At 41.8% G+C, this 24,056-nt stretch overlaps 1 protein-coding gene across 4 annotated transcripts in view; it reads right to left on the minus strand.

The window, feature by feature from the left end:
* Positions 1 to 952: 952 nt before the first annotated feature.
* The window catches only part of SYTL4 (synaptotagmin like 4), a 54,992-nt gene continuing 31,888 nt past the window's right edge, over positions 953 to 24,056 (minus strand). For all 4 annotated transcript variants that reach the window (XM_058441694.1, XM_058441693.1, XM_032757265.2 and 1 more), the window contains 12 exons: positions 16,961 to 17,062; positions 16,417 to 16,492; positions 15,949 to 16,039; positions 15,733 to 15,836; positions 13,996 to 14,091; positions 12,614 to 12,792; positions 12,226 to 12,328; positions 11,531 to 11,692; positions 6,437 to 6,545; positions 4,526 to 4,625; positions 3,601 to 3,809; positions 953 to 1,401 (listed from right to left, as the gene is read on the minus strand). In XM_058441694.1, the coding sequence (XP_058297677.1) occupies positions 1,253 to 1,401; positions 3,601 to 3,809; positions 4,526 to 4,625; positions 6,437 to 6,545; positions 11,531 to 11,692; positions 12,226 to 12,328; positions 12,614 to 12,792; positions 13,996 to 14,091; positions 15,733 to 15,836; positions 15,949 to 16,039; positions 16,417 to 16,492; positions 16,961 to 17,062 (1,480 nt within the window). In that variant the 3' untranslated portion in view covers positions 953 to 1,252. The remainder of the gene's footprint in view (positions 1,402 to 3,600; positions 3,810 to 4,525; positions 4,626 to 6,436; positions 6,546 to 11,530; positions 11,693 to 12,225; positions 12,329 to 12,613; positions 12,793 to 13,995; positions 14,092 to 15,732; positions 15,837 to 15,948; positions 16,040 to 16,416; positions 16,493 to 16,960; positions 17,063 to 24,056) is intronic.

Here is a 24,056-nt window from a genome sequence, read left to right on the forward strand (position 1 = left end):
CTCCTTCCACACACAACTTTGGGTAGAAATGCTTATGAGAATAGAAAGGTCAGTTTGGATCAATGAGTACCGGAAGATGAAACTTAGCTCACTAGACCCTTCTTTGAAAAGCCTCAACACACTACACCCATGTAATATGTAGGTCAAATTTAGGAAACAATAGCAAAAACAGGAATTGAAAGCTCATCAAGCAGGAAGTCAGAATAACAGGGAGACTCTGTCTACATTCCCTTAGAGCCCTTAACAGTCCCCAGCCTGGAGAAACACTGGGCCAATTGAGATAACACTTGGTTCTTCTGGTTGACACAGTGGTATGTAGACCATGCTCTGTTTGATAACACACCCCAGACGCAAACACTAAGACAGGTGTGGTACATGAGGATGAATATATCTCATCTTTCATTCGAGAAATGAGGAGCTCTCTCTCCAATGACTGCAGTATCAGTTTAAAATGCAGAAAATTCAGCATGGGCTGTGAGACACTTTACCCTCAGTCACTCTGGTCCTCTGAGATCAGCTAGAAGCTCTCACTGGGCATCCTCATGATTTAGTCAAAATACATTATCTAATTAAAGTGCTTTTCTAAAGCAGCTCCATTATAAGAGTCCCCCAAAGGTCTAGTAAAGATATCTGGAACTGGAAAAAGCTTGGGAATTCTGTTAGCATTTCAAAGAAAAGCATTAGACCAAAGCAAGGTGGAAACTGCTTAAAAACTAGAAAAGTTAAATTTAAAAGCCAAGTTCCAGAAGTTTATCAAGGTAGAAAATAAGTTAAAAGCATAAATTGGAGAGGAGAAAGAGGAAGGAACTACTCACCTCTCCCCCACATTCCTGTCTTTACTAACCCAACCCTGCTTCCCAGAGCCTTAAAACCCAGACTGGTCCTAATGCCAAAGGTAGCCAGGGCTTCCTAGGGAAGTAGGAACAATGATAGCAAGACAGAAGATAAAAGATTGTTTTAAAAGCTGTTTTTAAGTAAACCTTATACAGACATAAGAACAAATGGACTCTGAAAATATACTAGATTATACACAGAAACATTTTGAAGAGATACTTTTTCTTGAGACTGCTTTAAAAGGGAGAACAAGTCTGCATCACTCTAGCCAGCATAATGAGATTTGCAGAAAACACGTTTGTACACACACACACACACACACACACACACACATTAAATTATAAATCTTTGCTCTTGATTTCTTCACTTCCTCTGACTTGCCCTCGCCAGGGCTGGACCTGCAGAAGAGGACAGGGACTCATAAACCCAGCTTCTGCTTGGCCATTGAGGAACGGAGCTGCAGAGTCCCTTCTGCCCAAGACCCTGGGTACTGTCGCATCTTCTGCCACAGGCTCACTTCTTCCCCAGTCGAGTCCATCCAGTCCACCACTTCCCCATTACTGATCCCTGAGGAGAAACACCAGAGGAGGCTAAAGACGGGCCCACTCTCAGCCCACCAGGGAAGATGGGTTGTACAGCAAGATTAGCCACCCCATAACAGACAGTTTCCTATGAAGATGGGCTAATGGCCACAGCAGTCTGGGAAGTGCTCCCTCACCTGTACTCCTGAGACTCTGTCAAGAGACTCTGGGTTGATGAAATCAGACTCCAAATGGCATGCAGTCACTAGAGACTTCTTATTCTGAGGCTGTTACAGAGTTCTAGTGCCTGACAACTCATGCCAGAACTATTGCCAACTGTACTTAAACATTTTTATTATTATTATTAATTTGAGACGGAGCCTCGCTCTGTCGCCAGGCTGGAGTGCAGTGGCACAATCTTGGCTCACTGCAACCTCTGCCTCCTGGGTTTAAGCGATTCTCCTGTCTCAGAGTAGCTGGGACTACAGGCCCGCGCCACCACACCCAGCTAATTTTTTTGTATTTTTAGTAGAGACGGGGTTTCACCATGTTGGCCAGAATGGTCTCGACCTCTTGACCTCGTGATCCACCCGCCTCAGCCTTCCAAAGTGCTGGGATTACAGGTATGAGCCACCGCGCCCGGCCAACTTTTTTTTTTTGAAGCTAAACGCCTCTCCTCTAGCTGCAGACTCCAGGTCAGAAGTGAGGATCGTATGTGGCCCCATTCCTATTCTCTTGTATATTCATCCATTAATTCAGCAAACATTTATTGAGTGCCTACTGTGTGCCAGGTACTCTTCTAGGCTCTAGAGACACTAGTAAATAAAGCAGAAAAAGTCTCTGTCCTCAGGCAACTTTCATTTGAATAGAGAAGACAGAAAATATACAAGCAAACCAGTAAGAGTATTTCAGATAGTGAGATTAATATTATGATGTAAATAAACAGGATGATGTGTAGTACCTGACTCAGGAACTACTGTGCAGATGGAGTGGTCTGAGGACTCTCTGAGAAGGTGACATTTGAGCCAAGACCTGAAGGATAAGAAAGAACCAGACTTTCCATTCAGAGAAAACAATAATTGCAAAGGTTCTGAAGTGGGAATGAGCTTGGTATATTTGGAGAGCAGAAAGTCATTGTGGTTGAAGCACAGTGAGCAAGGGGAAGAGTGATACGAGACGGATCAGAAAGGAATAGAGGACCCAGGTTACATAGGGGCCTGTAGGCATGGTAAGAACTTTGGATTGTTTTCTAAGCACAACAGAAAGCCACTGAGGGGTTTTAACAGGGGACTGACATGAATTGGCTTTCATGTGTAAAAACATCAGTCTATATGCTTCATGTTAAATGTTCTGTGTGATTATTAATATATAAGTATATTAATATACAAGTGCAGAGACTAGGGAGAGGGCAAAGAAGAGGATCTGAGACTAAGCTCTGCCAAGCACCAACATTTAGAGTTTGGGTATAGAATGCAGCACCTACAAAGAAAACTAAGGGGTGAGCAGTGACTTAAAAGGGAATCAGAATGCAGTGTCAATAGAAGTTCAGTCTTTCAAGCGAAGAGGAGTGATCTACTATGTTCAATAGTGCTGAAAATTCTAGTGAGATGAGAACAACACTTTGGCAAGAGCAACTGCTCAGCAGAGTGGTGGGATAAAAGCCAGATCACAGTGAAGGAGAGCTGAAGGAGAGGTGAGAAATGGAGACAATTCTTTCTAAGAAACTAGAAGGGGAACGTGTAGTCAAGGAAAGGTTTGTTTTTGTTTCATAAGATTGGAAATATCAGAGCATATCTGTATTCACCCCTGGTAGGGAGGATGAAACTGAGAGATGAAGATTATAGAAGTGAGGTCATCGAGAAGGGTGGGGGGAGGTGGCCCAGAGCACTTGGAGAGAGGTTGGCTTTTGCTAGCAATGACCCTTCTTTCATTATTAACAGCATGGAAGATGGAATGTATAGGTACATACATATAGGTAGGTTTGTAGATTTTTTTTGGTGGGAAGATTATGGAGTTCCTGGCAATCAGGGTCACATTTATCTGTGCAAATATCAATGCATGAGCTCAGCCTTCCCCTAGTCCTGGCACATAGTAGGCACTCAATAAGTATTGGCTGAATGTTAACTGAAAGGAAAGAAGACAACAGTCATCACAGAGGAGCTTTGTGTTGGGAGGCGGGGGTGGTAATAGGAGTAAAATAGACAAGAAGCCTTCAAACAAGTGAGGATGGGGGAGGGGATCTCACCAGTGCCAACACCCAGCCTGACCCCTCCCAGGAAGTCATTGCTGGCCAGGGGCTCCCGGTCCCACACAGTCAGTTCCAGGCACATATGTTGTAGATCTTCCAGCCTCACACCATTGTAGACAAATGTATGGTTGTAGTGAGGATTCAGGGTCTTCTTCATCACAGGAGTTTTACGTTTACTGGCCTTGTTCCTCATGGGAAGGAGGTATCTGGCAGAGGGCGGGGAGTAATCAACAGCCTACTCAAAGCGGACAGTTATCTCTCTAAATTCCCCTTTCCCCTACCACAGGCCTAGCCCAGGAAGATGAACCCACATCCAGATCCTACTACACACGCCCCTCCTTGAATCTGCTGAAGCAGAGTTCCCACTACCTCTACTAGATCATTCACCTGATTCAATTCCTTTAACCTAGAGAGAAAATGAATATAATAGTATTAGTGAGGCTATTCTGTGCTCCACTGAAAATGGGTTTTAAATATTTGGCTGTTTCTACTAGACAATTTATCTCTTTAAATAAAACCAATAATAATATGTATAAGCTTAGCCAAACATGATTTCTAGATAAATTAAGTCAGTGGGTAATCTGTAATTTGGGGAAAGCTTAAAAATTGTGCGAAACAAAGTCCTGAGTTCCAAAATCTAGACAGTCAGAAGACACAGATTTTCACCCAGAATTAATTAAGAACATGAGTCAGACAAAAGTCAGAACCTGTCTACAGCCCTCCTCTTTGGATTATCAAGTCTACAGCCCAGACCAGTGCAAAGGTGGTGGAGGTTTTGCCATTACCTAATTTCAGGAACAAATTTGGTCGCCTGGAGTGGTAAGACACACTGGATAATATCCACAGAGAAAGTTAAACTGGGTTATTCTCTTAGCTCTCTTGTTCTGAAAATGGTTAGTTTGGGGCTGGTCTACGGACTCACCCCTTGACAAAGCTGTCTGAAGTCCCTCCTGCTTTGGCAGCCGTCAAGTTCTTGGCTTCTTTGATCCACACCTGGAGCTCTCCCCCTTCCCCACCTTTACCTGTAAGGGATGTCAGCCATAGCAAGTGAGCCCCTTACACCTCTAGATTTATCTTGAGCTTTGTTTATGCAGCACTTTCTTTCCTTGCTCCTAAAGGCAGCGAGCTCCATAACAGAACCGTGCCTGTCCTGTCTCCTCAGTGCCTAGCACAGTGCCTGCCAGTAAGCAATAGGCGCTGTATTAATAACAACCACAATATTAATAAATGCCTATTGAAAACTGGCTATGTGCCAGATACCATGTTAATAAGCATTTAATTATCAAAACAACCCTAGGAGAGTCACACTATTTTTGTCCTCATTTTGTACATGAGAAAATTGAGGCTTAGAGACATAAAGTTGCCTGATATTTGTTCAATGATTTAAAAAAGAGGGAACTCCTCCATCTGAGTTCTTGATTCCACCCCTGCTTCACAGCACTCATCAGGCATCATCAATTTCAATCCCCACCTCCCAATTTAAATATCTCTTTCTCCACTTGTGCCTTCCCCTCAGTCTAAATATATACTAATCTCATCTCTTTGAAAAAGTACTTCTAAAAGAAAAGCTCCCTTTAACCTTATCTCTTCTTCAAGCTATTCTCCATGTCTCTACTTTCTTTCACCATCAATTATCCTGAGGAAAAAAAAGTCCACACTTACCACCTCTACTTCCTTGCCCATTCACTCAGCCTAGTTTCTAGTGAAATCTGGGTTCTGCTTTCACTGATCCACTGAAAATGCAAACTAATGCCAACTGGCCATGTCGTCTCAGACCTCATCTGGTCTGACCTCCCTGTAGTATTTCAATACTGTTGATAACCCCCGCCCCTTCTTCTTGAAGCTCTCTCCTGATAACCTTTTACTTCACTGGTGTTTCTTTCTCTCTTCATCCTTTAAAATGTTGCTGATCTCTCTGGTTAAGTATATACTTGCCTGTCTTCTCTAGTCATGCTACATACCCTCACTGGGGATTTCATTGATTCCCCCAAACCTTCTAGATGTGACTCTGCCAAAGGTATATTTTTTCAAAGAACTTAGGCTACACATTGCCAAGGGATCAAGTGAAACTCTTTAAGTTCAAGGACCTCTTCAGTCAGGCTCCCACCTCATGTCCAACTCCAGCCCCACACCCACATCTAGTGTACCAAAACTCCAGTCCCACTAAAATAAGGGACACACTCACATACAACCTCACATTTACCATGCCTTTTTAAAACCTTTGCACATGTTATCCCCTCTTCTGAAAATGCTCTTCTCTCCTCATCCTGTTCCTTTTCTGTCTGGTAAAGTTTTAAGTTCCAGTTTTAATGTTACTTCTTCAAAGCTCTCCCAAATGTAACCAGACATAATTCACCACTCCTATATCTGTGTCCTTTTAGTACATGACTGTCTTTCTTGCAAAAACTTAAGCTCCTCAAGGGAAAGCAAATATGTTTTACTCATCTACACAACCGTAGTCACTAACGCAGTGGCTGCCATGTTGAATTACTCTTCCCCAGCTTTCAACTTCCTGTCCTTCATACTTTACCACCTCTCCCAGCCACCCTTCTCAGCCCCAAAGTTTCTGTTCTCTTCTGCCCTCTTAGTAGCTTGACACAGCTGGACCAAGTCCATTTAATAGCCTAAAAAAAGAAAAGAATGCCAACCCTAAGGCATTCCCTTCTGGTTGAAAAAATGCAGAGAGGCTTCCTTAGTAAAGGAATCTCCCTAGCAGATCCGGGGAGCATCCCAATTTGGTCTCTCCAACAGTGCTAGCCAGTAGCCAGCACCGGCCTCGCACAGATCCTGTGCAGAAGACTAAGCTACATCCAGGACCCCAAAGAAAACTCACTCTTTTTCCGGTCACCTCCAACAGGGGGTTTGGAGGCTGGGATGTATTTCAATGAAACCACCAACTCGCCTTTGTGTGATGGCAAGCCAGTCGGGGACTCAGCACTGATCTGAAACACAGGGAAACCCAACAGGTCAAGCTGGGCTTCTCAGGAATTGTTGGGACTTCTCCCTGAGAAAATTCTAAAATTACCCCCCAAGAACAGCATCAAGGCAAAAGAGGATCCTTCTTCGTATGAATATAATCCACAGTCCCTAGGCCATGGCAGCCACAGGTTTCTATGGCAGTTTCCTTAGAAGGAAATAGGGCAGAACCAACAAACAGTCTTCTGCAATACCCACTATTATGCCACTTTGGGGGCACAGTTACTAGATTCCAAATACTCTCAAAGATCTTCAAGCAAGGTTGCCATACAAACTCACGAAGGACTGACAGCATGACAGAGAATCTTGCTACCAGCATTGTTAGTAATAGACAAAAAGTGCAAACAACCTAAATGTCAATCACTATAGAAAGAGTTAAATGAATAATTGTAGTGTCCTTGTATGGCATATGGCATGCAGTCCTCAAAAAAGAATGCAGTGAATCTACACATGCTGACATGGAAAGATATCCAAGACATAGGGTTAAGTCAACAAAGCAAGATGCAGAAAAATGTTCCACTTATATTAAAATATATTCATAGTTGTACATGTGAATATAAATGTATGTAAATAACGATTACCATTATCACTTATGTTAGCCCTTACTATGTGCTAGGCACTGTTTTTTTATTTTATTTTTTATTTATTTTTTTTTTTGAGACGGAGTCTCGCTCTGTCGCCCAGGCTGGAGTGCAGTGGCGCAATCTCTGCTCACTGCAAGCTCCGCCTCCCAGGTTCACGCCATTCTCCTGCCTCAGCCTGTCTGAGTAGCTGGGACTACAGGCGCCCGCCACCATGCCCGGCTAATTTTTTTGTATTTTTTAGTAGAGACGGGGTTTCACCGTGGTCTCGATCTCCTGACCTCATGATCCGCCCGCCTCGGCCTCCCAAAGTGCTGGGATTACAAGCGTGAGCCACCGCGCCCAGCCTGTGCTAGGCACTGTTATAAGTACTTTAGGTGTATCATTTTGTTTGATGACTGTCTCTATGAGATAGGTACTACTATCCCCATTTTACAACTGATGGAAGAGAGGAACAGAGAAGCTAAGTAACTTGCCCAAGGTCACACAGTTAGTAATTGGCAGAGCTAGGATTCAAATTCAGACAGACTGGTTCCAGAGTCCATGCTTTTAAACATTATACTACACTGCATAGAAAAACCCAGGATATGAACAAACTTATCCTCGTTTCCTCTAGGGAGGGGAACAGAATAGGGAAATGAAAGACAACTTTCCCTTTTTTACTCTATATTAACATTTAGTCTCTTTTTAATGAGAATAGTATATATCATTTTTATGGTTTTTAAAAATACAAAGTATTTTTACAAGGTATTTTTAAAAAGAGGGTTTGCGGGGGGAAAAAAAAAGAGGGCTTTCAGTCAGGTGCAGTGGCTCACATTTGTAATCCCAGCGTTTTAGGAGGCTGAGGTGGGCAAATGCTTGAGTCCAGGAGTTCGAGACCAGCCTGGACAACGTAGCAAAACCTTGTCTCTACAAAAAACACAAAAATCAGCCGGTGGGGTGGTGTGGGCCTATAATACCAGCTACTTGGGAGGCTGAGGCATGAGAATCACTTGAACCTGGGAGGCGGAGGTTGCAGTGAGCCAAGATTGTGCCACCGCACTCCGCCTGGGCAACAGAGCCAGACCCTGTCCCTTCCCACAAAAAAAAGAAAAAAGGAGGGCTTGCAAAGATTTGAGGGCTAGGTGTAACTCTGTTACGCAAATTTGGATATGCCACAATTATAAATTTTGCATTTATTTAAGTTATCTTTGATCAATGTCTGTCTCTACCACTACAGTCAAAGTGCCAAGAGACAGAAATCAAGCCTATTTGTGTTCATCCTAGTATGCCCAACACTTAGCAAAGTATCTGGCACATAGTAGGTGCTCCACAAATATTTACTGAATGAATGTAAGAGTGAACGAATGAATGTCTGGGATGAGCAGCAGGTGGCCTATTGTCTTTGGCTTTGATTGGCAGAACTGCTTCACTCTATTGGCTGTCTCGGCATGACTTTGTTCTTTGTGCTTTAGTATCCAGAGCATGAGCTGGTGCAGACTAGAGGTGCCCTTTCACCTGCCTGTTTTTTTGTGTGTGTGTGTTTTTTTTTTTTTTTTTTGAGACAGGGTTTCACTCCCAGAGCCCAGGCAGGCTAGAATGCAATGGCGCGATCTCAGCTCGCTGCAACCTCTGCCTCCCAAGCTCAAGTGATTCTCCAGCGTCAGCCTCCTGAGTAGCTGGGACTACAGGCGCACACCACCACACCCAGCTAATTTTTGTAGAGGTGGGGTTTTGCCATGCTGCCCAGGCTGGTCCGGAACTCCTGAGCTGAAGTGATCCGCCCACCTCAGCCTCCCAAAGTGCTGGGATTACAAGCAGGAGTCACTGCACTTGGCCTTGCCTGTGTTAATTGGGGTTCCTCTAACTTGGGTCCTTACCAATGCTAGGAAGGCATAATCCCCATAGGTTTGGATCAACATACCACATACCCAGAACACACAGTTTAATATATGTGAGAGAGACAAAAGAATCGGGAGGTAGATGCAGGCAAGGGAAAACTGAATAGGAGCAAATGGATTGCTAGGGAAAAAACAAAAAACAAAAACAAAACCAGAAACAACAAATGTAGAAGTTAAAATCGATATATAATATGGGAATGGTCTTTCTGTTGCTTATAAAATATCTACACAATTTATTAATTTCTAGAAAATTATTTTTTAGAAAAGTTCTGTGAACTTCAGTGGACTCTTAAAAATTGGAGTTTAGCATTAGCTAGAAACTGGCATATTTGTTTTAGTAGCACATTTTTATTCTGGCTCCAAATATTTACAAAGAGCAAAGACCTCCATGTTAATGTGGTTTCTTCTCTTTATATAAAACAGTTTTATTGGCAGTAGTTCATGATGGTTTACAGTGACATTTCCAATATAATTATATTGACCGTAGAGAATGACTTGGGTGCCAAATGGTTAAGAAATTCTAAATTTGTAATAATATGTTACACTTTGGTAATAATTTCTTTCCTGTCTTTTTATTGATATATAATATTTGTATATATTTATGGGGTACATGTGATATTTTGTTACATCCATCATTTTGAACATTTATCATTTTTTTGCACTGGAAACATTTCAAATCTTCTAGCTATTTTGAAATACACATATTTTTGTTGACTATAGTCATCCTACTGTGCTATTGAACAAATTCCTGTTTTTATTAGTATTTAAAGGGACAAATTTAATGTTGTCACTATTTTTTTTGCAAAGGCAACAGCTATCAAAATATTGGATGTATATTTCCTTTCACTCAGCAATTCCACCAACAGGAATTTCTCTGACAGTTACATTCACAAAAGAAGACCAAGATATATTACAGCATAGTTTTAAGAGCAAAAAAGAATTCAAACAACTTAAATGCCTATTAGTGGGGGAATGGTAAATAAATTATAATACAGGCACATGAAAAAATACTATGCAGCAGCAATTAAAATGAGATAGATCTGTAAGTGATGGCACAAAAGGATGCCCATGATAAATGAAAAAAAAAATGTGTACAGTGAGGTCCATGTGAACCCATTTGTGTAAAAAGAGAAAAAAATACATATAAATACATGGATGCATACCTGTGCTGCTTAATACAAAATTTCTTTCTTTTTTTTTTTTTTTTTTTTTGAGACAGAGTTTCACTCTTTTGCCCAGGCTGGAGTGCAAAGACGCAATCTCGGCTCACTGCAACCTCCGCCTCATGGGTTCAAGCGATTCTCCTGCCTCAGCCTCCCAAGTAGCTGGGATTACAGGCTTGCACCACCATGCCCAGCTAATTTTTTTGTATTTAGTAGAGATGGGGTTTCACCATGTTGGTCAGGCTGGTCTCGAACTCCTGACCTCAGGTGATCCCGCCTGCCTCCGCCTCCCAATGTGCTGGGATTACAGGCGTGAGCCACCACACCTAGCCATAAAAAATTTCTACGATACACAAGTAGTGTTAACACTGGTTATTTCTAAGGAATGGAACCTACTTTCCTTTTAATATACTTTATGTTGTTTTAATTTTGAATCGTGTACAATAAGTCCTTTTTTGCTTAATTTTCTTAATATGGTAAAAAGTTCAAATGCTTAAAAAGGGGATATAGAGAAAACTAAATATTCCTTCTACCTCAGTCTCCATTCCTAGAGGCAGCCACCATGACTAGTTTCTCATCTAACTTCCCAAAGATAGTCTATGGACCATGTAAAACCATCCCACATTTAAAACGCTAGTGTAAAAAAAATTAAAGATGAACTTTGTCATGTCATCGTATAGTTCTGATAATCAAGAAGTTGCTGAATAAGTCCTCTGTTTTAACTATTTCTTCTTAGCCAGATGATTTCCCTACATTATTTTGTAAGTTAAGTGACTCATCTAGTTGGCAAGTGACAGAACCAGGATTCCAATACAGGTCTGCACTCAGATCCCAGGCATGATTATGCCATACTGCTACACTCTGGCCCAAGATGACATCTCCAAAGCAATATTTCCCTGGCCTCTGTAACCAAGAGCATAGCAATTGGAGCTCCATGAATTGCTTTACTTCCCACTTGGAAGTAAAGCAGTGGCTTGGCAAAAGGGTACAGATTAGGATATACACAGAAGGTTAGCTCGGAGAAGAGGTGCGAGTTAGGATGTTAGGATACACCCAGATTCTGGAAGGTTAGGAGACAAAGTTTGGTATACATATGAAAATTTTTTCAAAGCAAAACCATGGCTTCATAATTCGCCTGGTTTACACAGAACTCACACTTGATACACAAATGCCTCTGAAATTGCTGTCAAACTCAGAAACACCAGCAGGGGGCACTAGAACTCCAGAGAAGACTACATTCAAAGACGCTACCAACATAGACCAGCAGAGGCTACTGCAGACAATTCTACCTCAGATCCAAACTGCAGGAGTTGTTAAAGCAGACTACCTTTCCATGTAAAGGCAGGCAATGATCCAGTTTCTTATCAAGCTTCCAGGAATCCATCTGGATCTCTGCCTCTCCAAGGAAAGTGTTTCTGCCAAAACGGCCATGATGCCAAACTGAGAACTGCAGGGTCCTCTGGGCCAGGAGAGATTCTGGGATCTCATACTGTGAAGGGAAAGTAAAAGCCCAAGATGATTAGTTAAGGGTAATTCTTCAGACAAGATTATTCCAAAACCTGAGCAACCATTCCTGAAGTCACTAGTCCTGAATACCAAATTACTTTACGTTCCCTGAGCACTTAAGAGTTTCCTCACTCAAAGCCTCAACTTAACCCATTTTATAAAAACCTACCGTATTCCATAGGAGGACCTGGAAAATTCATTTTTTCTTAAGTGGATGAGATAACACTAGATTGTCCAAAAAGAACTGCCAAGGAGACTCCTTATCTCAAATAAGGAGAGATAATTACATGAGATTTGTGGCCATGTGAATCTCCAACTTCACAACAATCCAGGAAAGGCAGATCACCTTTGTTCTCTTCACTGGGAGATCAGGATGTGAACAGATACCCAATGTATCCTCAGACACAGACATGGCCCACTGAAGCCCGTGTCACCTGGCCATGTTGCAGAGGAATAGCTACAGCTTAGGGCACAAGACAGAACAAGTTCTCCTACTCTTGGGGTCTAGATACTTACCCTGAGCGTCTCATCATATAGTGGATTAATGGTGTCCCGCTTGATGCTGGTTTTTCTTTTTCCTTGGCGGGATTTGTCAGGCAGAAGGTAAGTCTTCACATACCTAGAAACCAAAGAGAGTACTGAGTAATTTGCTGGTCTTTCTCAAGCCTGCTTTTCACTTTCCTGCTCTCCATATAAATATGCCATGGTGACATGTGATGTCAAAAATGTCACCTCAAGCCCTCTTAGACATGCCATTCTTGCTTTTTCCCAATTCTGGTTCTTTTCCTACATTACACCTCCCTGCTCCCCCAGAAATGGATAAGCTCTGTTCAAGAGTGCCCGGACAGATGCCGGGGTCTGGTCTCTGGTCTCAGAGCATCAGTCAGGTTCCAGAAGCACTCACGGGTTAGAGCGCTTCTTGGCTTCATCAGCATAGGCCAGCTGATGGCACTCCTTCACATGGACAACCAGACTCTGGGTTTGCTGCTCATACTTCAGGGAAAAGGCAATCCTGCCAGTCACAAAGATGTTCCCGAAATCACCAGCTTCACTGTAGATGCTCATCATGCTGCCGATCGTACTCTGAAGATAAAGCACCCACGAACATCTGGGGAAGGCACACTCCCCCACCCGCATTGCTCACATCTTCCCTCATGATAAAACCACAGTCACTGAACAGAAGTTTCAGAAGCCCCTGCAATAAGCCAGCGCTGCTGACATTCCTTGACCCAGAGGGTAAGAGAGAACTACCAGCACTCAAAATTGTTCAGGTGAATAAATCAGCTCACGGCTCACCTAGCCTCTTAGCTTCTCTTCCTCTTCTCTTTTTACAAATTTTAGTGTTCATTTTCACCTGCCCCAGGAGGTGGGCAGGGAGCAGAAGCAAGGTGCAGGTAAGTCCATCTGGGGAATGTGTTATATACACTAAAACACCGGCTAGAAGGGGGTTAGTCACTAACTAAAACAAGGTGCCTTAATTATCTGTGGGTTTCTCTTATCCACCTTATGTCTTATCAGGGCCTACAGAGAAAAGAGATTTGGCCAGAACTGGGAGTGAGTGGGAGGGAGGAAACCCTACCAGAAGTGAAAAGGCACCTTCCTCTCTGGTAGTAATCGGTCATGCGAGCTGACATTCTCTTCCTGTGTGTGTGAACAAATTCTGTTCACCCTTGTTCCTATTTCCCTAAATATCAATCTTCATGCTTATGACAGAACAAGGCCCTGATTCTTTTTTTTTATTATACTTTAAGTTTTAGGGTACATGTGCACAATGTGCAGGTTTGTTACATATGTATACATGTGCCATGTTGGTGTGCTGCCCTGATTCTTAAATGTTCCTTTAACTTCATTATCCTGACTGGTATTATTGCTTGTTAACCATACCCTGATGTCATTTAACCCTGCCAGAGCCCCTCTCATGACACTCACTTTCTTTTAATGTTGAGAATTTGGAATGGGCCATGATGAAGAAATCTGATCTTGCTCACTTCATAGCCTGGGTACCCCTTTAGAGGATAAGTTAAGGTTATTGTTCACAAAGCTGTGATGAAAAATGTCCCAAGCCTTATCTAATGTAATAATCTCCAGGTGGGGGCTCAGGAAGTCACCTAGATGTACACTAAGCACCTATAGTCTAAATTGAGGATAGGAACAAACAAATGATCTTACTTACCTGAAAAGAGTGACTAGGATGGTTTCCCCAGGTCCCAAGTCTGCTCTAGGGAGGTGCTTCTTTTCTTCCTAGTACCCCAACATGCCGGTAACCACAGATCTAATAGAACTTACCATGGAGGAGCCACTTTGCATGCTGCTTCTGGCTAGCTTCTGGCGATGTAACTTCACTAGGTGGTCAATGTCTTCTTCTTCTTCTTCTTCCTCTTCCTGGAACAATAAATATAGATTCAGAGCTAATAAAAGAAAGACTTTTCTTTAACTTCAAAGACTGATATCTTTCCTTTAAAGCTCCAAGTTGCCACGTGTATGTGTATGCACACATACTTCTTTTTTTTTTTTTTTGAGATGGAGCCTCACTTTTGTTGCCCAGGCTGGAGTGCGATGGCATGATCTCAGCTCACCGCAACCTCCGCCTCCTGGGTTCAAGCAATTCTCCTGCTTCAGCCTCCAGAGTAGCTGGGATTACAGGCACCCACCACCACACCTGGCTAATTTTTGTATTTTTAGTACAGACAGAGTTTCCCCATGTTGGCCAGGCTGGTCTCGAACTCCCGATCTCAGGTGATCTGCCCACCTCGGCCTCCCAAAGTGCTGAGATTACAGGCATGAGCCACCGTGCCCGGCCTCATATCCTTCCTTTTACATGTCTTCCCATTTCAGGGTTCCCAGCTCTATTCCAACCATCCTTCTCATATCTCAAAAGAACAAGATAAGAATATTTAATGTTTTTCATAGAAGCTATAACTCTTTTCCATTTGACTTTCCCCAACCCTCTTTACATTTTAATCAAAAGAAGTATTTATTTGAGCCCCAGCCATATATTCAGCAATTTATTAGGTGGGAATTGAACAATGAGAACACATGGACACAGGAAGGGGAACATCACACACCGGGGCCTATTGTGGGGTGGGGGGAGGGGGGAGGGATAGCATTAGGAGATATACCTAATGTTAAATGACAAGTTAATGGGTGCAGCACACCAACATGGCGCATGTATACATATGTATACTAACCTGCACGTTGTGCACATGTACCCTAAAACTTAAAGTATAATAAAAAGACAAAAAAGAAAAGAAAAGAGATGGCCAGGCGTGGTGGCTCACGCCTATAATTCCAGCACTTTGGGAGGCAGAGGCGGGTGGATCACTTGAGCCTAGGAGTTCGAGACCAGGCTAGGAAATATAGTGAGACTCCCATCTCTCAAAAAAAAAAAAAAAAAAATAGCTGGGTATCATGGTTCATGCCTATAGTCCCAGCTACTCAGGAGGCTGAGGTGAGAGGATAGCTTGAGCTCAGGAGTTCAAGGTGGCACTGAGCTATAATTGTGCCACTACACTCCAGTCTGGGCAACAGAGTGAGATGCTGTCTCTTAAAAACAAAAAAAAAATTGGGAGGCCGAGGCAGGTGGATCACCTGAGGTCAGGAGTTTGCGACCAGCCTGGCCAACATGGTGAAACCCCATCTCTACTAAAAATATAACAAATTACCCGGGCATGGTGGTGCACACCTGTAATCCCAGCTACTCAGGAGGCTGAGGCAGGAGAATTGCTTGAACCCGGGAGGCGGAGGTTGCAGTGAGCCGAGATCATGCCATTGCACTCCAGCCTGAGAAACAAGAGCGAAACTCTGTCTCAAAAAAAAAAAAAAAAAAAAAGAGAGATAGCAAAGACAGTCCTTTCCTTTAAGCAAATCAGGAACCAGATTTACTTTAGAAACTTGGGGGTATCAAGTTTCATGTTGCCTTTTCTTAAAGAATTAAATAGGTTGACTGAGAATATCAGGTACTAAAGCCAACTCTAGATAAGCCAAATTTCATATAGTGACCAAGTAAAATATAAAGGCACCTACCATATCCACATTGAGGCCTGGGACGGATTTGCTTCTGTCTCCCAAGGAGCCACTTTCATGTCCCACATCTTCTGGGCGAAGATCTATCACAGATTTAGTGTACTCTGAGGGGAAGACCAAAAAAGCCAAATCAAAGAGACCTATTCTCCATACCAAGAGCCCATCAAGGGTACTCAGAACTTCTGTCCCGAAAGACCAGTAAGGGAAACCAGTTACCTGAAGGCCTGAGGATTTTTCTGGTGTTCTTCTTAAATATCATCTCACCCTCATCCACAAACACCACATTTTGACCTCCAGGCTGAGTTTCCTAGGAAGGAACAAGGGCAAGAAAATGGAAAAGGACAGATGGATAGGTAGAAGGAGTGAGTAAGGAAGGACAGTCTTAAGAAGAATAAGGCTCAGATTTTCGCTAAACTATGACAAAAAGGAAAGATTAAATGCCTAGAAATAGTACAAAACCTATTTTCTCACACATTTCAACCAAAACTTTAGAAAATGCTCCCGAATGAATCTGAACTGAAATTTGTTTAGTTGAAATTCCTGATTTAAATTCTGCCTAAGAGAATGGAGGGAGGGAAGAAAGAGGAAGAGAAGAGTGAGGGGGAGGGAGGGAGGGAGACAGGAGGTGAAGGAGAAAGGGACGGAAGGGAGGAGAGGAAGGTGGCTCAATAACCTGAAGCTTACCTTTTCTACTTGAGACTTGGGAGCAGACATCTTCTTCCATTCTGGAAAGAGGCCAGATTTATCCAGAGAGTCTCTCCTGGAGGTAGATTCAGAAGTTATAACTAAGTCACCTCCTACCCTTCCCCTTCTACCCAGGGATCAAAGCTCTATGGAAGGAGAGCCAGTGGCTTGGGTCATCATAATAACCAAATTCAGAAGGTACACTTCGCATGTGATTTACCTAGAAGGCATGCAGAAGATCAGATAGGCAACTCTGCACAAACACAAACACTCAAACCCTCATTCTTAAGGGACAGCAGCATCAGTTGCTACTGGGCTAAGAAGAATACTCCAAGGTACTGGGGGAATTGACTAGAGATGCCAATATGTTCCAGGAAGCTGTGCTCAGAGCCAAATCAGTAGACGTGCTACTGAAAAGACTTCTGGTGAGGACAGAGAAAATACTTCGTTCAACTTCCTGAGGACAGAAATCAGGAACACTGATGCTGCAGAACAAAATCGCAACTTGGGTTGAGAGGAGATGAGGGAAATGGGGGAACCCCACCTGGAGGTGCTATCCGAGTCAGCTGTGAAGCTATCCAGACTCTCACTCTCAGCTTCCAATGCACTCTTTCCACTTTTCAGCTTTGGCACTTCAAATAGCACACTAGAATAAAAACCAAGAGCCAATATTGAAAGGAAGCACGTTCTCCTGCCTCTAGTCAGGCCTCTTTCCAATCCATTCACAATCGTAGCCTGAGTGATCTTTCTAAAATAAATATGAGTATACTTTAAACATATAATACATTAATTAATTAAGAAATAGGGTCTCACAATGTTGCCCAGGCTGGAGTACTGTGGCTATTCACAGGTGCCGTCATAGTGCACAGCAGTCTCTAACTCCTAGGCTCAAGCAATCCTGCTGCCTCAGCCTTCTGAGTAGCTGTACCATGGTGTACCAGCTGAGTACAGGCATGTACCATGGTGCCCAGCTGAGTATACTTTTTTTTTTTTTTTTGAGACGGAGTCTCGCTCTGTCTCCCAGGTTGGAGTGCAGTGGCGCGATCTTGGCTCACGGCAAGCTCCGCCTCCTGGGTTCATGCCATTCTTCTGCCTTAGCCTCCCCAGGAGCTGGGACTACAGGTGCCTGCCACCACGCCCGGCTAATTTTTTTGTATTTTTAGTAGAGACGGGGTTTCACTGTGTTAGCCAGGATGGTCTCGATCTCCTGACCTTGTGATCCGCCTGCCTCGGCCTCCCAAAGTGCTGGGATTACAGGCGTAAGCCACCGCACCCAGCCCTCAGTGTGCTTTTAAAACTCTTCAGTGGTTCCCCATTGCTGTTGGGATTTAGCTGAAACTCCTTAGCATGGCAAGAAATCCTCATGATATGGCCCCCTGCTCACCCTCTCCAGCCTCATTTTTCACCCCTTCTCCTCCCTCAAGTTTTATATTTTAGAAAGACAAAGTTATTTTTGTTTCTCTGAATATCCTGAAGCTCTCCATCTTCCCTCTTTTATCTGCCTAAGATATTCTTTTCACAATGGCCACTTTTCTTCACCTGCCTCAATCTACTCCTGCTTCAGGTCTCTCCTTATATGTCAATTCCTCCAGATCTCTCTGGCCACGCCCCCACCCTAAGTCTGGATTAGTAACCTTCCTCTGCGCTCCCATAGCATCCTGATTTCCTAGTAACGGTCACCACATATGTAACTATGTATGTATTTTAAACAAATTATTTAACTGATCCAATAATTTAAACAAATTATTTAATGTCTTTCTCCTCCATTCGACAAAGTTCCATAAGATCAGTGACCACATATCTTATTTACTGATGTGTTCCCAGTGCCTTGAAGAGAGACTAGCATAGAGTACGCACTCAAGTATTTTTATTGACTGAATTATTGAATAAATGCCCTCAGTGGGACTGAGATATATCCATAAATAAGCAGTATGTCTAGAAGACAGTATTCAGGTGACCAGAATTCTTTTTTTTTTTTTAGCTTAATCGCCTTAATGAAGGATGACTCTGGGCATTCAAAACACCAGTTCTCATCTTTCAAGGGAAGGATACCATTCCTCAGCCCCTTACCTCAAAGAATTAGTGAGAGCAGCAGGAAAAGGGGAAAAAAATCCATTCTTCCTCAAATATCTCAAATAACTTCCCTTGGCTCCCTGGACACCACACTCCCCTGGTTTCCTCCTCCAACCTCACTGGCTGCTGCTTCTCAGTCTCCTTTGCTAGTCCTTCCTCCTTCCGTAGACCTCTAATATTTAGATTATGTCCAAACTTCTTCCTGGGGCTGCTCCTCCTCTCTATCTAGAATTATCCCTAAATGATCTCATCTAGTCTCATGGCTTTAAATATCCTCAATAAACTAATAACTGAAATATATATATATTTTTTTTTATGTTTTTTGAGATGGAGTCTCTGTCACCCAGGCTGGAGTGCAGTGGCACAATCTCGGCTCACTACAACCTCCACCTCCTGGGTTCAAGCGATCTCCTGCCTCAGCCTCTTGAGTAGCTGGGATTACAGGTTTGTGCCACCATGGCTGGCTAATTTTTGTATTTTTAGTAGAGACAGGGTTTCACCATGTCGGCCAGGCTGGTCTTGAGCTCCTGACCTCAGATGATCCATCCGCCTCAGCCTCCCAAAGTGTTGGGATTACAGGCATGAGCCATCATGCCCAGCCTCAAATTTATCTCTTACTCAAACTCCAGACTTGTTTTTCCAATGGCCTACTCAATGTCTCCACGTGGATGTCTCAAACACAGCAAGCCCAAAACCAAAGCCCTAATCTTCCCCCAAAACTGCTCTTCAACTCTGTCTCATCAAATGGCAATTCCCTTTCATTTCTCAAGTCAAAAACGCTAAGAATCATCAGTTACTCCTCTTTTTCTCACAATACAAATCAAATCTGTCAGCAAATCCTCTTCAATGTATACCTAGACTCTGATCCATTCTCACTGCCTCCACTGCCATTACTCTGGTCCAAACCACCATCATGTAGCTCTTGGATGGTTGCAGTAGCCTCCTAACTAATCCTGCTTCTTCCCTTGGCTTTGGCTTTCCCTCAACAGCCAAAATGAGCTTTTAAAATGTAAATCAGGCATAGAACTATCATATGACCCAGCAATTCCACTCCTGGGTACCTACCCAACAGAACTAAACAATATATGTCCACACAAAAATGTTACATGAATGTTCGTAGCAGCATTATTCCTAATATCCAAAAGGTGAAAACACCCTAAATGTCCATCAATGCATGACTAGACAAACGAAATGTGGTATATTCACATAACGGATTATTCATCAATAAGACAATGAAATTCTGATACATGCTGCAACATGAACTTTGAAATCATTATGCTAATTGAAATAAGCCAAACAAAAAAGGACACATATTGCATGACTGCATTTATATGAAATGTCTAGATTAGGCAAATCTATCAAGACAGAAAGCAGATTAGGGGCTGGGGTAAATGGAGGTGACTACTTAATGGCTATCGGGTTTCTATTTGGGATGGTGAAAATGTTCTGAAATTAGATCGTGGTGATGGTTGCACAACATTCTGAAAGTACTAACAATCACAGAACTTTATACTTTAAAATTGGTAAAATGATTTTATGTTATGTCAATTTTATCTCCATTTTTAAAAAGAAGACAAAATAAGGCTGTGCCCCTCACGGCCATCCTTCTTACTTGGAGTAAAAGACAGAATGCTTACAAGTGCTACCAAAGTCTTAACATGATATGCTTCTCATCCCATCTCTGTCCTCAACTCCTTCCTCAGCCTCCCTTGCTCACTCAGTTTCAGATTACTCAAAAGTGCCAAACAAAAACTCACCCTAGCGTCTTTACACGTCCTTCTTTCTCTATCTACATGCTCTTCCCCCAGATACCCTAAGGGTTTGCTCCCTCATTTGCTTCATATCTTTGCTCAAATGTTACCTTGCTGTTAAGACTTGCCCTGGCTATCCTAAAGAAAACAGTATATGTACACACATTCATTCCTGGCACTCCCTATACCTTTGGTCTACTTCATTTTCTCCACAGCACTTGTCAACATCTGATATGCCATACATTTACTTGACTATTTTTATTTCCCACCCCAGAAATCTAAGCCCCACAAACAAGAGGCCTTGTATTCACCAGTGTATCTCAGGGTCTAAAACAATGCCTGGCACATAGTAGGCATTCATAGGTATTTGTCAAACAAACAAATAGATGCACAAAGAATGAGTTAACCAAAATCTATAATGTCTTAGCCAGTAAAGAATAAACTCTCCAAGTTGTCACATGATGTTTGAGAGTTCTGTGAAAACAGACAGCCAGGCTGAAATTCTAGTACTTGCAAGAGGTGAAATGTCGGTCATTCCTTGAAAGCTGTATTAGCTGTATAGTACAAGACATAGCAGGGGGGCTTGATTTCATTTTTTACTTTAGAATTGTCCTTTTTCCCCTTTTGTCCCCACCCCCACCGCCGCCAAAAAAACCCAAGCAGAACCATTCCTCCAGAGAGGTAGTTTTAACAATGGCCCATGGAGAGTGGTTTTTGCTTTTCCTAAAGATTAATACATACCAATCCAGAGCTAATACAAACAACCCAAGGGCAAAAAAGCAATTATTTGACATCTGTGCAGTAAAAAATAGACTAAGAGATGGGAGCCCTGGGCTCTAACTATCTGTATGATCTCAGGTAAATCACTTATCCTGCTTTCTTTTCTGCAAAAATAGGGTGGTTGAATTAAATTATCTCTGAGGCTCCATAATTTCATGGGAAAGATCATTTATGGTCACTTAATCTGTTTTCATGTTTAGAATAAATAAGAGTCTTCTGGGTCCAATGAGACAAGAGATCACAGACAACCAGAAGCAGTAGGTTTCAGAAATTACATTCTGACTGATGATGTCAGATGTGTTAATCAGGTTCAGCAAATAAAAGCCATTCTTATCCTTAATCCACAAAGAAAAAAGGGGGCCTCATCACCTGGAACAGATGAGTCACCCACCCAAGGCTGTGTAGATAAAAATCACAGTCCATATATACAATGAAACATCATACAGATGTCAAAAGAATGAAACAGATCCTTGGTGCTGACACAGAAAGATGTTCATGCTGTATCTTTCTACGATTTTTTTCTTTTATGCTTTGAGTAATAACTGACATAAATAATCTGCACATGTTCAAGTGTGCAACGTGACATTTTGACAAATGTAGACATCTGCGAAACTATCACAATTAAGTTAATGAACATATCTTTCACTCCCAAAGGTTTCCTCCTGCCCCTTTCTAATCCCTCCCGCCCTTCCTGTAAGTGTTGATCTGCTTTCTGTCACTGCTTTCTAGTTTGTATTTTCTAGATTTTTATACAAACAGAACCATACAGTATGTACTCTTTACTGCTTGGCTTCTGTCACTCAGCATGATTATTTTGAGATTCATTCATGTTGTTGCGTGTATCAATAGTTCATTTCTTTCCATTGCTGAGTAGTATTCCATCGTATAAACAAATCAGTTGATCCATTCACCTGCTGATGGGCATTTGGGTTATTTCCAGGGTTGGGCTATTACAAATAAAGCTGCTATGAACATTCACGTAGAAGTCTTTGTACAAACATACGTTTTCCTTTCTCTTGAGTAAGTACCCAGGAATGAAATGACTTAATCACAAGGTAGGTGCACAATGAACTTTTTAAAATACTGCCAAATTGCTTTTCAAAGTAGCTATGCCATTGTACATTCCCACCAGCAGTGTATAAGAATGCTAGTTGTTTATAATAGCAAGGAGGAAATGTAGAAAAGAAATTTTTTTTAAAATCCAGTTGTTTTACATCCTCACCAACAATTGGCATGGTCAGTCTTTTTAATTTTAGTCATTCTAATGGGTATGTAGTAGTATCTTATTGTGATTTTTAGGTCAAATTTATTTAACGACTAAAGATGTTGAGCATCTTTTCATGTGCTTATCTGACATCTCTATATTGTCTTTGGTGAAATGTCTGTTCAAATTTTTTGTGCATTTTCTATGGGATTGTCTGCATTATTCAGTTTTTAAAGTTCTTTTTCTTTCACTTTTTTTCACTTAACATGTATACAGTATCATCCTTTAAAAAAAAGAAAGTAAAAACTTAGGAACCCAACCCATATATGTATATTTAGACAGTTTGGTAGTCCATATGCCAAAACTATTCACAACTATTAACAATAATTATCTGGGGAAGAAGCAGTGAGGTTACTGGAGGACTTACTTTATACATTTCTATACTGTTTTGCAACAATCATATGAAACATGATAAAGTCATTTCCCTCTGGGTGAGTGAAAGTTAGGGGAAAAAAACACACACACACACCATACAAAAGGTAAAAATTCACCGCCACAACCAAATGAGTCAAAAATAAAGCCTCAAGTCACAGATTTCAAAAATCGTGCCTAAGAAAACAGAAGATTTAATTCAGCAAAGCTCCTTAACTAATCCTTTCCAATGTAGCAACTTGCAGATTAAGTGAGTGAGTAGTCAAGAAAAACGGAAGACCTCAAGATTTATAGCCCCAGGTACCACTGTAGAACCTCAACAAAGACAGACAAGACTAATGCAAAATGTCATCTCCCAGGGCACTGGTATGAGCTAGGGGATTAACCCAGATCTGGGACAGGTAAGCCCTGAACCAGGACATTTAAGAGAATTTCATGAGACCAAAACTCAGGACCCCAAGTTGCCTTCTGCACCTACCCCTTCAGGTTACAAGGAAAGAAATATAAAAAGCAATATTCAGTCCTTAAACTAAAGTATAGCTGGGAATGGGGAAAAGATAAATTGTTTCAAGTTAAGGTGAGAAGAAGAACTCACATATACTGTATCAGAGGAAACAAAAGATACAGACAAAACTTCCCATATTAAAGTTGAGTAAAATGAAATAATAGTCTGGCAGATATATAAATAGCCATGGAGTGGAGAGAAATGAAAACAATTTGCAAGATGGATGAAGAACCGAGTCTGGAGAAGAATTTAACCCTAGGAAAACAAGTAGGTTTCATGTGAGTGCTTTACACTACAGGGGAATTAATAATATAAATTCAATAAAGTGCAAGAATTCAAATACAAGATGATAAAACAAAATAAGAGAAAGAAGATTAGAGCAAAGAACAAATCAAAACCTAAATAAGATAATTTACTCAAATAATTAAATTAGAAGCAGCAAAAAGTAAGGAAGGGAGGGGAAAGGGGGGAGGGGAGGTAAATAAACTGAAAATCAAATTAATAGCATGGAGGAATGGGTTGGGCTAATCACAGTTAATCGCTTTCACCATTTTTCCTATTCCATTCGCTAGTAAAAGAAAATGACAAAAATAGAGGATAAGAAAATCCAGTATCTCTGAGGTGGAGAACTTAACTAATAAAACAGAAAGAAAAAGAGTTCAGAGATACGATACAGAAAAATTTTCCAGCAATGAAGAAAGAACTCATCAAGGGTATATCACATATAGGGAAAAATGATACAGAATGATCACCATTGAGTTACAACCTTGTTACATTACTAAACTTCTTTTTTTTTTAATTTTTTTTTATTTTTTGAGACGGAGTCTTGCTCTGTCACCCAGGCTGGAGTGCAGTGGCGTGATCTCGGCTCAGTGCAAGCTCCGCCTCCCAGGTT

Source organism: Hylobates moloch, unplaced genomic scaffold (genome assembly GCF_009828535.3).
Source record: "Hylobates moloch isolate HMO894 unplaced genomic scaffold, HMol_V3 SCAFFOLD_7, whole genome shotgun sequence".
NCBI lineage: Eukaryota > Metazoa > Chordata > Mammalia > Primates > Hylobatidae > Hylobates > Hylobates moloch.